Source organism: Pelodiscus sinensis, chromosome 9 (assembly GCF_052426305.1).
Source record: "Pelodiscus sinensis isolate ZL-2025 chromosome 9, ASM5242630v1, whole genome shotgun sequence".
In the NCBI taxonomy this organism is placed as follows: domain Eukaryota; kingdom Metazoa; phylum Chordata; order Testudines; family Trionychidae; genus Pelodiscus; species Pelodiscus sinensis.
In genome coordinates, this window is record NC_143060.1 from 49240076 (window position 1) to 49255172 (window position 15097).

General features: G+C 45.1%; 1 protein-coding gene across 5 annotated transcripts in view; it reads right to left on the reverse strand.

Annotated features, from left to right (window-relative positions):
• CFH (complement factor H) overlaps positions 1-15097 on the reverse strand; it is a 123994-nt gene that overhangs the window by 63469 nt on the left and 45428 nt on the right. For all 5 annotated transcript variants that reach the window (XM_089780580.1, XM_089780579.1, XM_089780578.1 and 2 more), the window contains exons 7-8: positions 1798-1977; positions 334-528 (exon numbers count right to left, since the gene is read on the reverse strand). In XM_089780580.1, coding sequence (XP_089636706.1) covers positions 334-528; positions 1798-1977 — 375 coding nt within the window. The remainder of the gene's footprint in view (positions 1-333; positions 529-1797; positions 1978-15097) is intronic.

Genomic DNA, 15097 nt, shown 5'->3' on the forward strand with positions numbered 1-15097 from the left:
GGATCAGCAACAAGGAGGGAGGAAAAGCGACAAAAGAGAAAAGCACCTCTCCAAATCCTACAGCCAATTTACTGAAAGCCTGTTCCCACTTCTGGTGCCTTCTAATGCTGTTGCTATTATCTGGTGTGAAGAAGAATCCTTTTAAAGAGACACTTGTATCCTTGGATGACAATCTTGGCTAGGAGAGTGCAGGAGCCGGAACGGAGCAATGAAGTAGTAACACTCACCCAGTTCCCAGTCTTGGTCCATCCAATGATGCATTGCACTGTATAAATATTAGTATTTATAGTACAGTAAATTTTTTAGAGAAAATACAAATGTATATGTACTTACTAAGACACTGTGGCTTGGGATTCCAGCCCTCTTTAGTGCATATGGAGTATCTTTCGTTGGTTTTAAGTATGTAACCGTGATCACATTGGTAGTGAATTGTACTACCTAACATTGCTGGAAACATTTGTTCTCTGTAATATTCATAAGTCCTACTTAATGCTCCGTTTTCTATATGTGGGTACTCACAGGGTCTCACTTTGAAAAAAGTTTAAAATAAATATTATTACAAACTATATGCAAGAAAAATCCAGTTTGCTAAGTTCTGAATATTCGCATTCTAGTTCTCTTCTCAGCGTTTGTACTTTATTACTTGAATGTTACATTAACTGGAGTGAGGAGTTCAGAACATGTACACTCTAATGATCAGGGTTATCTTCTCTCTCATATTGGTAAAATTGTCCTACTACAGTAAACTTCCACTAATCCGGAACCTATGGGATTTAGGTGGTGCCGGATTATGAAATATGCCGGACTATCAGGAGGTACTATAAGCAAGTTATAGATATACTGTATACATTATATATTGTATATAAAGTGTTCTTAACCCTTTTATTGTACATACTGTATACAGTATACTGTAATGTTTTAGGTTTTTTAAGCCTTTTTACCCTTTTTGCTCAGTTCAGCTGCTGCCGCTGTTACCTTGTGACTCATTTTTTGATGAAGCACACTCACTAGGCTCTTGCCATTTTGATGCCGGACTATCAGGAGTGCCGGACTATTGGATGCCAGACTATTGGAGTTTTACTGTAATAGGATCTGACAGTTTTAGAAAATTGATAATGAGGGAAGAAAAAGATGGTAGAAACCTAGGGCTATTACGTATGGCTTTATCTATACATCAGCATTATTTCAGAATAACTGTCATTATCAGGGCTCAATAAATCTACTTATATACTCGTGGAGGACTTCTTACTCTGACTCCTGTAACCCTCATTTCATGAGGAGTAAGGGAAGTTGAAGGAAGAGTGTTCTTCCGTCGACTTTCTGTTACGTAGGCAGCACCAAAGCTGTTAAGCTATTTCACCTTCAGCTATGCAATCTACATAGCTGAATTGCGCAGCTTAATTTTGATGTATTCCTGCTGTGTAGACATAGCCTCAGTGATTGACTCAGAATTCAATTATGACCCGTAGGTTTTTGTTTTACCATTCATTCAGTACATCAGTCTTATTCTTGACATTCTACCGTTTGGATACGCACAGTTACAAATCTTCCCTGTTGAAAGTTGAATCTAGCACATTTTCTCAAACAAATCATAGCACATACGTATAGTAATTTACAACTCTACTAACTTATACTATAGCATCTGATTTTCACAGATGTTTATCTAAGTCCATTAAGGTAAAACTTGTAGTTATGTCTGTTTCATTTCTGTTTACATTGTCAGTTGCAGAAATTATATAAATACTTGTATAACTGGACAGTAACAGTTTTAAATATGATAAATTAAAACCAACTTACAGGTACATCTTGGAAAAGGCATCCACCCAGTCTTTGTGCATTCGGCAATATTGTTCCTATTATTTGTATCAAAGTGAAATCCTGCCTTACAATTCACTCTGATTGTATCCTCTTCTTTGAACACTTTCCTTGGAGGGTGGTAGGTTCCATTAGTCACCGATGGAGGATCACATGTAATTTCTAAACAGAAATATACAAACAAGTTTAACAACTGGAAACAGGATATTATGCTGTAAGTCTCCCCTTCAGTTAAGATCATTTGTATTTTAGGGAATGTCTACATTATGTTATTTCAAAAGTTATTTCAAATTAACAAGGTAAACATCTACACAGTAAGCCTGTTATTTCAAAATAATTTCAAAATAATGGGTTCTCATTCCAGAATAATAAATCCTCATTTCATGAGGAATAAAGCCTATTTCTAAATAACTATTTTGGGAGTTATTATTCTGAAAGGGTACGTCTACACTAGCCCCCTAGTTCGAACTAAGGAGGATAATGAGGGTGCCCAAAATTGCTAATGAAGCACGGGATTTAAATATCCCACGCTTGATTAGCATATTCCCGGCCGGTTGCCATTTTGGAAACTGACTAGCTCAAAGTAACTGCCCGCATCTACGTGTGGCAGAGAAGCAGGATTCCGAGATAAACCCTTTAGTTTGAATTAACTCTTAAACCTCATTCCATGAGGAGTAGCAGTTAATTTGAAATAAGGGGTTTATCTCGGAATCCCACTTCTCTGCCACGTGTAAACGCCGGCAGTTACTTCGGGCTAGTCAGTTTCCAAAATGGCGACCAGCTGGGATTATGCTAATCAAGCGCGGGATATTTAAATCCAGTGCTTCATTAGCAATTTCGGTCACCCTCATTAGGCTCCCTAGTTCGAATAGGGGGCTAGTGTAGATGTACCCAAATAGCTTATTTTAAATAATGCTGCAGTGTAGATGTACCTTAACTTGTTTACTAGCTTTACTACAGGTTGAACTTCTCTTAACTGGGACCCTCTGGTCCAGCAACTTCCATAGTCCAAAAGGACCAGGTATATTCCAGGACCAAAGAGTCCCATGGAGGGCTGGTAGCTGGACCCCTACAGCAGGCCTGGAGCTCAGTGGAAGATCTGCCCTGTGGCAGTGCAACTGGGCTGCCACCCAGGCTGGCAACTCTGGGAGGCAATAGAGTTATGTGGCAATGAGGGTCGGGAGCCCAGCATCCCCGCTGCTTCCCAGAAGCCCAACTGTCTGGCAGGACTAGATGACAGCAGGCTGTACCATAGGGCCAGGAGCCCAACCATGGAATTGCCTGGTGGCAGGGCTAAGAACCCAGGAGTGGGACTGTTGCCTGATGGTGCAACAAAGAACTCAGTAGCCTTGCTGCCATCCAGTGGAGGTGCTGGTGAGGCTGGGAGGCAACAGATCTGCCCCATGAAGCTGAATCCCAAGCAGGGCTGCCACCCAGCTGAATCCCAGCAAGAGGACTGCTCTGAGGGGTTGGGAGGTTGATAGTGGGGCTGTGCTTCCTGTGGCAGGGCTGCCATGGTGGGGCCAAGAGCCCTGAGCCAAGGGGCTTGCTGCAGGGGGAAGCTGGCTTGGAGAGAGGCAACAGGCAGTGGGCAAGCGACCAAGGAGCTTGTGAACAGGTGATTGCTAACAGGGAGTTTTGAGAGGGAGTTCTCCAGGTGAAGGAGAAGCAGATACAGGACTCTTGAGGGAAGTGTGTTTTGTTATTGGGGCTTTCTTAGTGTGTGCAGAGCTTGTGTTTGTTTGGTGTGTGGTGGTGTTGGGTTCCCCCCTCCTCCCCCGTTTGAGTGAGGCTTTAGAGGGGGAGTTCTCCAGGTAGAGGAGAAGTAGATACAGGAGTCTTGAGGGAAGTGGGTGTTGTGCTTGGGGCTTTCTTGCTGTGTGCTGAGCTTGTATTTGTGAGTGAGGGTTGGTGTGTGTTCTTTTTTGTTTTTTTTTTTGTTTGTTTATTTTATTTATTTATTTTCCCCTGTGTTTGCTTGGGGTTTTTTTGTTTTTTTTCCCTCCCCTCCCCTCCCCTCCCCTTCCCTCTCCTTGATAGAGTTTGTGCTGTGATTGGTAGGGGCTGTGATTGGCAGGTGGAAACTGTTGGCTTCTAATTAAAGTTTGAATTCTAGAAGCCTCTGCTGATTGGCTGAGCCTTGCTAGGGGGAGGGGCTTTATAAGGCAGTGGGCAAGCGACCAAGGAGCTTGCGAACAGGTGATTGCTAACAGGGAGTTTTGAGAAGGAGTTGGGAAGGGCGGGAGGTTCTCTTGTCTTTCTTTTTAAATCCCTTCTCCAGGACAGCAGCGATGGTTGATGATGGGTCTGCTGTTGTTACCTGCACGGCGTGTGCCATGTTTGTCTTCCTCCCGGAAGAAAGAACGGATTTCATCTGCACGAAGTGCAAGCTGGTCGAGATTTTGGAAGAAAAAATTAGAGGACTGGAGGCCCAAGTGTCGACCTTATGCTTGATCAGAGAGGATGAAGTCTTCCTCGATAGAAGGCAGCAATTGATCCTTCAAGCACGGCAGGCAGAGGAGCCAGTGAGGGCAGTACGTGACCAAGAAGAGAACTGGCAGCATGTAACTTCTAGAAGGGAAAAAAGGCGAGCACGGGATTCCCCCGATGCTATAGAGGTAAGCAATCGCTTTCAAGCTCTCTCCACAGGCTCTGCAGTGCTTAAAGCTCTGGAAGGGACCTCACAAGGTAGAAACCAGAAGGGAACACCATCTACTGAAAGGCATGGGATGCATAGTCCTAGGGATGGGGGTTCCACGGCCACCACCCCCAAAAGGAAACGACGGGTGGTGGTGGTCGGGGACTCCCTCCTAAGAGGGACTGAGCCATCCCTCTGCCGTCCAGACCTGGAATCTCGAGAGGTGTGCTGCTTACTGGGAGCTCGCATTCGGGATGTCACTGAGAGGCTTAGCAAGCTGATCAAACCTTCAGATCGCTACCCCTTCCTGCTTCTCCATGTAGGAACGAATGATACGGCCAAAAATGACCTTGAGCGGGTTGCTGCGGATTATGTAGCGCTGGGAAGAAGGATCCAAGAATTTGGAGCGCAAGTGGTGTTCTCGTCCATCCTCCCTGTTGAAGGGAAAGGACTGGGCAGGGATCGTCGAATTCAGGACGTAAATGCGTGGTTGCGCAGGTGGTGTCGCAGAGAGGGCTTTGGTTTCTTCGACCATGGGACTCTGTTCTGGTCGCAAGGATTGTTAGGAAGAGATGGGATCCACCTAACGAAGAGAGGAAGGAGCATCTTCGCGGGCAGGCTTGCAAACCTAGTGAGGAGGGCTTTAAACTAGGTTCGTCGGGGGACGGTGACCAAAACCCTGAGGGGAGTGGGAAAGTCAGATACCGGGAAGAAATGCATAGAGCAAGGAGCGAGAAAGGAGGACCCCAGTTTCGAATGGAGAAGATAGTGCAATCAACTGGTTACCTGAAGTATTTGTACACTAATGCGAGAAGCCTGGGCAACAAGCAGAAAGAACTGGAGGTCCTGGCCCAGACCAAGAAATATGATTTAATTGGGATAACAGAGACTTGGTGGGATGACTCGCATGACTGGAGCGCTGTCATGGAAGGGTATAGATTGTTCAGGAAAAATAGGCAAGGGAGAAAAGGAGGAGGAGTTGCACTATATGTAAGAGAGCACTATGATTGCTCTGAACTCCAGTATAAAGAGGGAGAAAAACTTGTTGAAAGTCTATGGGTCAGGTTTAAAGGAGCAAACAGCAGTGATGTTGTGGTTGGTATCTGCTACAGGCCACCGAACCAGGTGGATGAGGTAGATGAGGCTTTCTTCGGACAACTGAGCGAAGCTTCCAGATCGCAGGCCCTGGTTCTCGTGGGGGACTTTAATCACCCTGACATCTGTTGGGAAACCAATACGGCAGTACACAGGCAATCCAGGAAGTTTTTGGAGAATGTTGGGGATAACTTCTTGGTACAAGTGCTGAAGGATCCGACCAGGGGCCGTGCACAGCTTGATCTTCTCCTCACAAACAGGGAGGAACTAATAGGGGATGTAGAGGTGGGTGACAACCTGGGAAGCAGTGATCATGAGATGGTAGATTTCAGGATCCTGACCAAAGGAAGGAAAGAGAGTAGTAAAATACACACCTTGGACTTCAAAAAAGCAGATTTTGACTTCCTCAGAGATCTGATGGAAAGAATTCCCTGGGATGTTAACATGAAGGGGAAAGGAATCCAGGACAGCTGGCAGTATTTTAAAGAAGCCTTATTGAAGGAACAGAAAGAAACCATCCCGACGCGTAGCAAGAGAGGCAAACCTGGTAGGAGACCGGATTGGCTTACAGGGGAAATCCTTGGTGAACTTAAGCACAAAAAGGAAGCTTACAGAAAGTGGAAACTTGGACAAATCACTAGGGAGGAGTTTAAATGTATAGTTCGAGAATGTCGGGGGGTTATCAGGAAGGCGAAAGCGCAAATGGAGTTGCGACTGGCTAAGGATGTGAAGGATAACAAGAAAGGTTTCTACAGGCATGTCAACAAGAAGAAGGTGATCAGAGAGGGTGTGCAGTCCCTAATGGATGAAGGAGGTAACCTAGTGACAGAGGATGTGGGGAAAGCTGAAGTACTCAATGCTTTCTTTGCCTCTGTATTCACGGACAAGGTCGGTTCCTGGACTTCTGTGCTATGTGACGCAAGATGGGAAGAAGATGGACAGCCCTTGGTGGGTAAAGAACAGGTTAGGAACTATTTAGAAAAGCTAAACGTACACAAATCCATGGGTCCGGACTTAATGCACCCGAGGGTACTGAGGGAGTTGGCAAATGTCATTGAGGAGCCTTTGGCCATTATCTTTGAAAAGTCGTGGAGATCGGGAGAAATCCCGGATGATTGGAAAAAGGCAAATGTAGTGCCCATCTTCAAAAAAGGGAAGAAGGATGATCCAGGGAACTATAGGCCGGTCAGTCCTACCTCGGTTCCCGGAAAAATCATGGAAGGGATCCTAAAGGAATCCATTTTGAGACACTTGGATGAGAGGAAAGTGATCAGGAATAGTCAGCATGGATTCACAAAGGGAAAGTCGTGCCTGACCAATCTGATTAGCTTCTATGATGAGGTAACTGGCTCGGTGGACGTGGGAAAGTCAGTGGATGTTATATACCTTGACTTTAGCAAGGCTTTTGATACGGTCTCCCACAATATTCTTGCCAGCAAGTTAAGGGAATGTGGATTGGATAAATGGACGGTAAGATGGATAGAAAGATGGCTAGAAGGCCGGGCCCAGAGGGTAGTGATCAACAGTTCGATGTCAGGATGGCGGTCGGTTTCTAGTGGAGTGCCCCAAGGTTCGGTTCTAGGACCGGTTTTGTTCAATATCTTTATTAATGACCTGGATGAGGGGATGGATTGCACCCTCAGCAAGTTTGCAGATGACACTAAGCTGGGGGGAGAGGTAGATACGCTTAAGGGCAGAGATAGGATCCAGAGTGACTTAGACAAATTGGAGGATTGGGCCACTAGAAATCTCATGAGATTCAACAAAGACAAGTGTAGAGTCCTGCACTTGGGACGGAAGAATCCCAAGCATAGTTACAGGCTGGGGACCAACCAGTTAAGTAGTAGTTCTGCAGAAAAAGACCTGGGGGTTACAGTGGATGAGAAGCTAGATATGAGTCAACAATGTGCCCTTGTAGCCAAGAAGGCTAATGGCATATTAGGATGCATTAAGAGGAGCATTGCCAGCAGATCCAGAGATGTCATTATTCCCCTTTATTCGGCTTTGGTGAGGCCACATCTGGAGTATTGTGTCCAGTTCTGGGCCCCCCAGTACAAAAAGGATGCGGAATCATTGGAGAGGGTCCAGCGGAGGGCAACCAAAATGATTAGGGGGCTGGAGCATATGACCTACGAGGAGAGGCTGAGGGACTTGGGTCTGTTTAGTCTGCAGAAGCGAAGAGTGAGGGGGGATTTGATAGCAGCCTTCAACTTCCTGAAGGGAGGTTCCAAAGAGGATGGAGAGAGGCTGTTCTCAGTAGTGACAGATGGCAGGAGAAGGAGCAATGGTCTCAAGTTGTGGTGGGAGAGGTCCAGATTGGATATTAGGAAAAACTATTTTACTAGAAGGGTAGTGAAACATTGGAATGGGTTACCTAGGGAAGTAGTAGAGTCTCCATCCCTAGAGGTATTTAAGTCTCGGCTTGACAATGCCCTGGCCGGGTTGATTTAGATGGGATTGGTCCTGCCTAGAGCGGGGGGCTGGACTTGACGACCTTCTGGGGTCTCTTCCAGTTCTATGATTCTATGATAAGGGGATGGTTGGATGAAATAACAGGATCTTGGGAACTAATTGACCATTCATTATCAGTTGGAAATAGGTCAATGGAGGGATGATAGGAGATGCTATAGGGAACTTTCTGGGTGTCTGGCTGGTGAGTCTTGCCCACATGCTCAGGGTTTAGCTGATCGCCATATTTGGGGTCGGGAAGGAATTTTCCTCCAGGGTAGATTGGCAGAGGCCCTGAAGGTTTTTCGCCTTCCTCTGTAGCATTGGGCACAGATCACAGCTGAAGGACTCTCTGCATGTTGGGTCCTTCAAAGTATTTGAATGCTTCAATATCTTTGATATAGGTGAGAGGATTATTCTAAGAGGGGTGGTTGAGATTCTGTGGCCTGCACTGTGCAGGGGGTCAGACTAGATGATCATAATGGTCCCTTCTGACCTTAATGTCTATGAGTCTATGAACAGGGCTATGGCTGATGGGAGGGCAGTGGCAGGGGGATCCCAGAAATGACCTTCCTTGGTCCGGCAAAATCCCTCATCTGGGATCAGTCAGATTCTAAGGGTGTCAGACCAGGGAGGTCCAATCTGTAGCTTTTCATATCTGAACATCATCTTCATAAAATTGGCACAGTAAAATTCCTATGGACTAAAATTCTATAGCTCTTTTGATGTGTATATTTGCTTGAGGTAATTTATTTTATTTTGGGTTTCAGAATGGAGCAGCTGTTGTTTTAAGCATCATTCTGACTACTGTGGAAAAACATTATCCAAAAAATGAAGTGTTCCAGAGACCTAAATGTGACTGTACTGGATTTGTCTAATCTCTTCCACACTGCATCCTTGATGTATTTGGCTGGATAGAATAAGAGAGCCCATGGCAAATAAATCATTTAAGTCATGTTAACATTTTAAAGACATGGAAAAAAAGAAGAAAATGCAGATAACGCATTTGAAATGTAAGGTATAAAATAAGACTTTTTATTTTAAACAGCTTCCCTTATGTCCTACTCCTCTAGCAGTGGAGAGTATTATAAGAATAACTCTATGACTATTTTTAGATGGTATTAAAGATGTTGGCAACTGTTCTTTAACAAGGAAAAGAGATGTTAGTTCAGATGGGTTGGAGCTGCTATTCTTACATTTGGATCCTGCTTCAAGACAAAATAAAACAAAATGGGAAATAAAGGAATACCAAAAACAGACAACTCAGCTTTTGTCTCTGGTGCCGATTAATACTTGCAACTTCAATGCTGGAGAAACATAAACAAAGCAAATCCCCTTATCTGGCACCTGGCAAATGTGTACCTATTTAGGGATTGCCTTTAGCTAATTTTTTTGGTTATGGGATCATAGCAGTGTTGCAAACTGTACAATCCTGGCTGGCTAGACCAGGCTTTTACTGAGCCAGCATTTCTCAAATTGGTCAATGAAGCCACTCTCAGAAAAATGCTATGTGAATCAAACCCACCATCCCAGGTGAGTGTCCTCACCCTTATGCTATGCCACAACCAACCCCACCACTGTGTCTTCAGTGGGTGCCTTATCCTGCCTTCCTAATGGGGGAAGCTAGCTGACCCACCACCTTACACCCCTCAGGTGAGTGCCCTCACCCCTTGCCCACACCCCCAGTTTGGCTACTTACTAGCTCTGCAGCCACGGAGCCTGAGGGTCCTTTTGGCTGTGGTTCAGTGTTTTAGCCAAGGGGAGAAACTTTGAGAAACACTGTACTAACCAAAGGCAAACTGAGAGATAGCTAGTAAAGATATGGCACGGGTGGAAAATGACACAACAGAGGGAAGGACAAAAAGAAACACGTTAACTGACCACTCCAGTATGTTTATTTACCAGTGCCATGGCCACACAGACTCCTGGCTGCTGTTGGCTCCGTTTCGCTCTTTGCAGCCAAGCAGAGCAGGAGGAAGTGGTGGCCCAGCCCACACCACTTCCCGCAGTTCCCATGGGCTGCAAAGGGCAAAACGGAGCCAACGGGAGGTATTCAAGATTTAGCTGGAGACAGTGAAGGTGACAATGTCTTGTCGGTCCATTACTGTGTTCCAGTTTTGTCAAGACATCTTTCAGGATCAAGATGAATGCCCAGTGGTGTGATCGTAACCCATGAGATTAAGGATGCAGCCTTGATGACAAAATCCCACTGCTTCCAGACTGCTCATCTCTCATTCAGCCATCTAACTCTCCTTGAAGGGTTTTTTAAGGATTTGTCAGAGGGTGCTCATTCAGCTACCTAATATTCTGCACTGTCTCTTTCATTTGTGTGCTCTCTTAGGGTATGTCTACACTACAGCGCTAATTCGAACTAACTTAGTTCGAATTAGTTAATTCGAACTAAGATAATTTGAACTAACGCATCTAGAACTAAAAACTAGTTCGAATTAGCGTTTTGCTAATTCGAACTAGCATGTCCACATTAAGTGGACCCTGAACCGGGCTTAAGGATGGCCGGAAGCAGTGCCGGCAGGGCATCAGATGAGGACTTAGAGCATGGAGTTGCTGCCTCAGGCTAGCCGAGGGATGTGCTTAAAGGGACCCGACCCCCACCCTGGACAGACAGTTCTCAGGGGTGCCCCGCTTGCAAAGCAGTCCTGTCTTGGAGTGCCCTGAGTGCCCACACTGGGCACATCACAGCACTCGGCCATCAGACCGGCTGCACTTGCTGCAGGCTGCCATCTGGGGAGAGGGGACAATTGGGGGGCTGCAGGAGAGCTTCTACCCCCAGAAGCCCGCAGAGCCAGCCCAGTACTCCCCATCGGGGGCTTGTACCCCATTCCTCCCTCAACTCCTTCCACTTACCCTTCCCTAGCTCCCCTTCCTGATGTACAAAAAAAGAAAACGTGTGGTAAAAAATAGAATCTCTCTTTATTGAACAAAACTCGGGGAGACTGGGAAAAGGAGGTGGGAGAGGGGAAGAGAAAGCGTGGGAGAGGGCAACTATAATGATCAGCAGTTTGGAAGAGGTCCCATATGAAGAGAGGCTAAAGAGACTGGGACTTTTCAGTTTAGAAAAGAGGAGACTGAGGGGGGATAGGATAGAGGTCTATAAAAGCATGAGTGGGATGGACAGGGTGGACAGGGTGCATCAAGGAAAGTTCTTCATTAGTTCCCATAATAGAAGGACTAGAGGACACCAAAGGAAAGGAATGGGTAGCAGGCTTCAAACTAGTAACAGAAAGCTGTTCTTAACAAAGCAAAGAGTCAACTTGTGGAACTCCTTGCTGCAAGAGGCTGTGAAGCCTAGAACTAGAACAGAGTTTAACGAGAAGTGAGATAAAGTCATGGAGGTTGGGTCCATGGAGTAGTATTAGCCAGGGGGTAGGAGTGGTATCCCTGCCCGAAGTTTGTGAAAGGCTGGAGAGGGATGGCACGAGACAAATGGCTTGGTCACTGTCTCCGGTCCATCCCCTCCAGGGTCCCTAGTGTTGGCCACTGTCCGCAGACAGACTACTGGGCTAGATGGACCTTTGGTCTGACCCAGTACGGCCATTGTAAGCTCAGGGCTCAGGGTCGGGGGTCTCACTGGACCACCTTGATTTTCATGCACACCTGCTCCTGGGTGGCCAGGCTGGCAGCTCTCCTGCCCTAGACGGCCACTTTCCTGTGCCTAGTGCGGAGGTCGTGGACGAGGTCCACGATGTCCGCACTACACCAGGCGGGTGCCCGCCTCTTGCGGTCCCGGGCAAGCTCCCGGGAGCCACCAGCCTAGTCCCAGGAAGAGGGGGAAGACTGGGGGGCATCGGGTGGCTGGCTCGAGTCGTGCCAGGTGCAGGGTCTGCTAGCTGGGTGCTGGCAGGCTTGCACCTGGCACGGGCACCGTAGCCAGCCCGTGCCCCTTTAAGGGGTCCGGGGCCGGGAGGGGGGCAATAGAGTTTCCCTGGTGTTGGCCAGAGTGGCCACCAGGGAAAGCTGGGGAGGGCTAGCCTCCCACTAGTTCGAATTAAGGGGCTACACACCCCTTAATTTGAACTAGTAAGTTCGAACTAGGCTTAGTCCTTGTACAATGAGGTTTACCTAGTTCGAACTAAGCGCTCCGCTAGTTCGAATTAAGTTCGAACTAGCGGAGCGCTAGTGTAGCACCTATTAAAGTTAATTCGAACTAACATCCGTTAGTTCGAATTAACTTTGTAGTGTAGACATACCCTTATTTATATCATACACACAGTTTCTTTCTCCCATAAGATCTTTAATCTTTAGATTCCAAGTGCTGCAAACCAAAGTATAGGCATGTGCAGGCCCCATCAACAGTGATTTAAAGGGCTCGAGCCTCTGGCCACCAGTTCTACTGTAACAGTGTTGGTGGACAGAGGCCCTGCTGCTTTAAATTGCTGGTGGAATGCTGTTTTGTTGACGCTGGTAAACCTCATTTTACGAGGAATAACGCCTTCTGTTGACAGAGTTCTGTTGACAGAAGGCATTATTGCATCTAAACTGTCCTTTGCGTCCACAGCTTGCTTTGTCGACAGAACTGAATGTAGTCTAGACGCTCTTTGTCGACAGAAGCTTTGTCGCCTGTAGTCTCGACGTACCCTAGAACTGGAAAGATTCTCAAGAGGTCATCAAGTCCTGTCCCCAAAGTGGAATCACTTTGAGAAAAACATTAACCGTCCACCCTGGATTATTTATTTACTGGTGCCATGGCGATGGAGCCTCCCGTTGGTTCAGTTTTGTCCTTTGCAGCCCACGGGAACTGCGGGAAGTGGTGTGGGCTGGGCCACCACTTCCTTCTGCTCTGCTTGGCTGCAACGAGTGAAATGGAGCCAACAGCAGCCACAAGTCTGTGTGGCCATGGCACTGGTAAATAAACAAACTGGGGTGGTCAGTTAACGTGTTTCTCAAAGTGATTCCATGGAACACTTTCAGAAACTCTGATCTAGACCATCCTTGACAAGTGTTTGTCTAACCTGCTCATAAAAATCTCCAGTGAGGCAGATTCCATAACCTCCGTAGGCAATTTATTAAGCTTTGTCTAGACTACAGGTCTTCTTTCAGAAGAAGCTTTTTCGGATGAGATCTTCTGAAACAGCATCCACACTGCAAAAATGCATCAAAAAAGCGATCTGCTTTTTCAGAAGAGAACATCCAGACTGAATGGATGCTCTCTTGCATGTAAGCTGTGATTGCAATGGATGGAATGGCCACCAAAAAAGCTCTTATTCCTAAAAAGCTCCCTCTTTCCTATCTACACATGCTTTTTCATGAAAGAGCTCTTTCTCAAAAAGCCTTCCTCGTAGAATGAGAAACCCTTCTGTTCTTTCGATTTTCTTGTGGAAGAACACAATTGCAATGTAGACATTTCTCAAGTTTTGTTGAAAAAACAGCCATTTTTCCAACAAAATTGCAGTGGTGCAATTATGTATTGCCTTCCACAAATCTTCGTTTATTGATAGGAATAATAAATCAAGCTAGCTGAAGTTTCCATGAAAAAAAGAAAGTTCATCATGCTTTTCAGTTCTCTTTGCACTCCAAAATAAACTCAGAAAATTCAATACAAACGTTTCTAGATACTGCATTGGTTCAGTTTCGTTTTCTGTATCAGGGAGCTTTTTGAAATGAGTTCTCTTTCTATTTTGTCCAATTTCTACACATAAATGCATTGATGAAAATGCCAACATTTCTTTTTCAACTTAAGTATGCTCATATGCACATAGAAAGATGTGGAGAAATTGGAAAGGGTACAGAGAAGAGCGACAAGAATGATTAAAGGTCTAGAGAACATGACCTATGAAGCCAGGCTTCATGAACTGGGCTTGTTTAGTTTGGAAAAAAGAAGATTAAGGGGGGACATGATATCAGTTTTCAAATATCTAAAAGGGTGTTGGAAGGAGAAAATTTGTTCCTCTTGGTTTCTGAGGACAGGACAAGGAGTAAGGGGCTTAAAGTGCAGCAAGGGAGGTTTAGATTGGAAAATTCCTAACTGAAAAAATTCCTGTCAGGGTGGTCAAATATTGGAATAAATTGTCCAGAGAGGCTGTGGAATCTCCCTCTCTGGAGATATTTAAGAACAGGTTAGATAGACATCTGTCAGGGATGGTGTAGACGGAGCTTGGTCCTGCCTTGAGGGCAAGGGGCTGGACTCGATGACCTCTCGAGGTCCCTTCCAGTCCTATGATTCTATGATTCTATGATATGGGGAAAATTGTACTAATCTTATGCTGAGTATTACTTGCCTGGTAAGTAGTCACATAAGTCGGGATGGCAAGACCAGATTCACATTTCCATGACATTTCAAATACTGAATATTTCTTAGTAGTTGCTTGCATTTATTTTATAACCATGTAGGCCTCACTTTTCAAAATTCATGACTACAGAGCCTTGCCAGGATAGGCTGGGGTTAAAATATGACTTTTACTCCTCCCCATTTTTATTTCTAATTTCTGACATCATAGATTCATGGATTTCCAGTTCAGCCTCCAGTATAACACAAAGGATTGAATTTGGCCAGCCACTTATATTTTTCGTTTGATTAGAGCATATATTCCAGAAAGGCATAAAGGTCTTGAATTGAAGACATCAAGACATGAAGAATCTATCAGTTCTCTTGATACTTTGTTCAAATTGGTTACAAAAGTCATGCCTTATTTCTAATTGGAATTTGTCTGAGTTGATTCCAGTCATTGGCTCTCTCTATAACTTTCTGTTACATTAGAGCACCCTGCAGTATCTGCTATTTTCTCTCCATGAAGATAATACAATGTAATCAATTTATGCCTTACTATTCCTTTTGATAAGAAGCTCATTTAGTTTAGTTTAAGTATCTCATTGTAAGATATTTGTCCAGATAACTAATTGTGCCTCCTTTCTGCTTCCTTTCCATTTTTTCAACATACTTCCTAAAATGTGGACATCAGAACTGGGTACAATATTTCCAGTATTGGTGTCACAAATGCTTTATGTATAAGTAAAAAAACCCCACCTCCCTACTTCTATTTACTCTACCCCACTTTATACTTTACATAATAATTGCATTAGACTTTTTGCCTTAGCATCACAGTTTAGTTGTTTTCTGCTATGATCACTATAATCTTTTCAGAG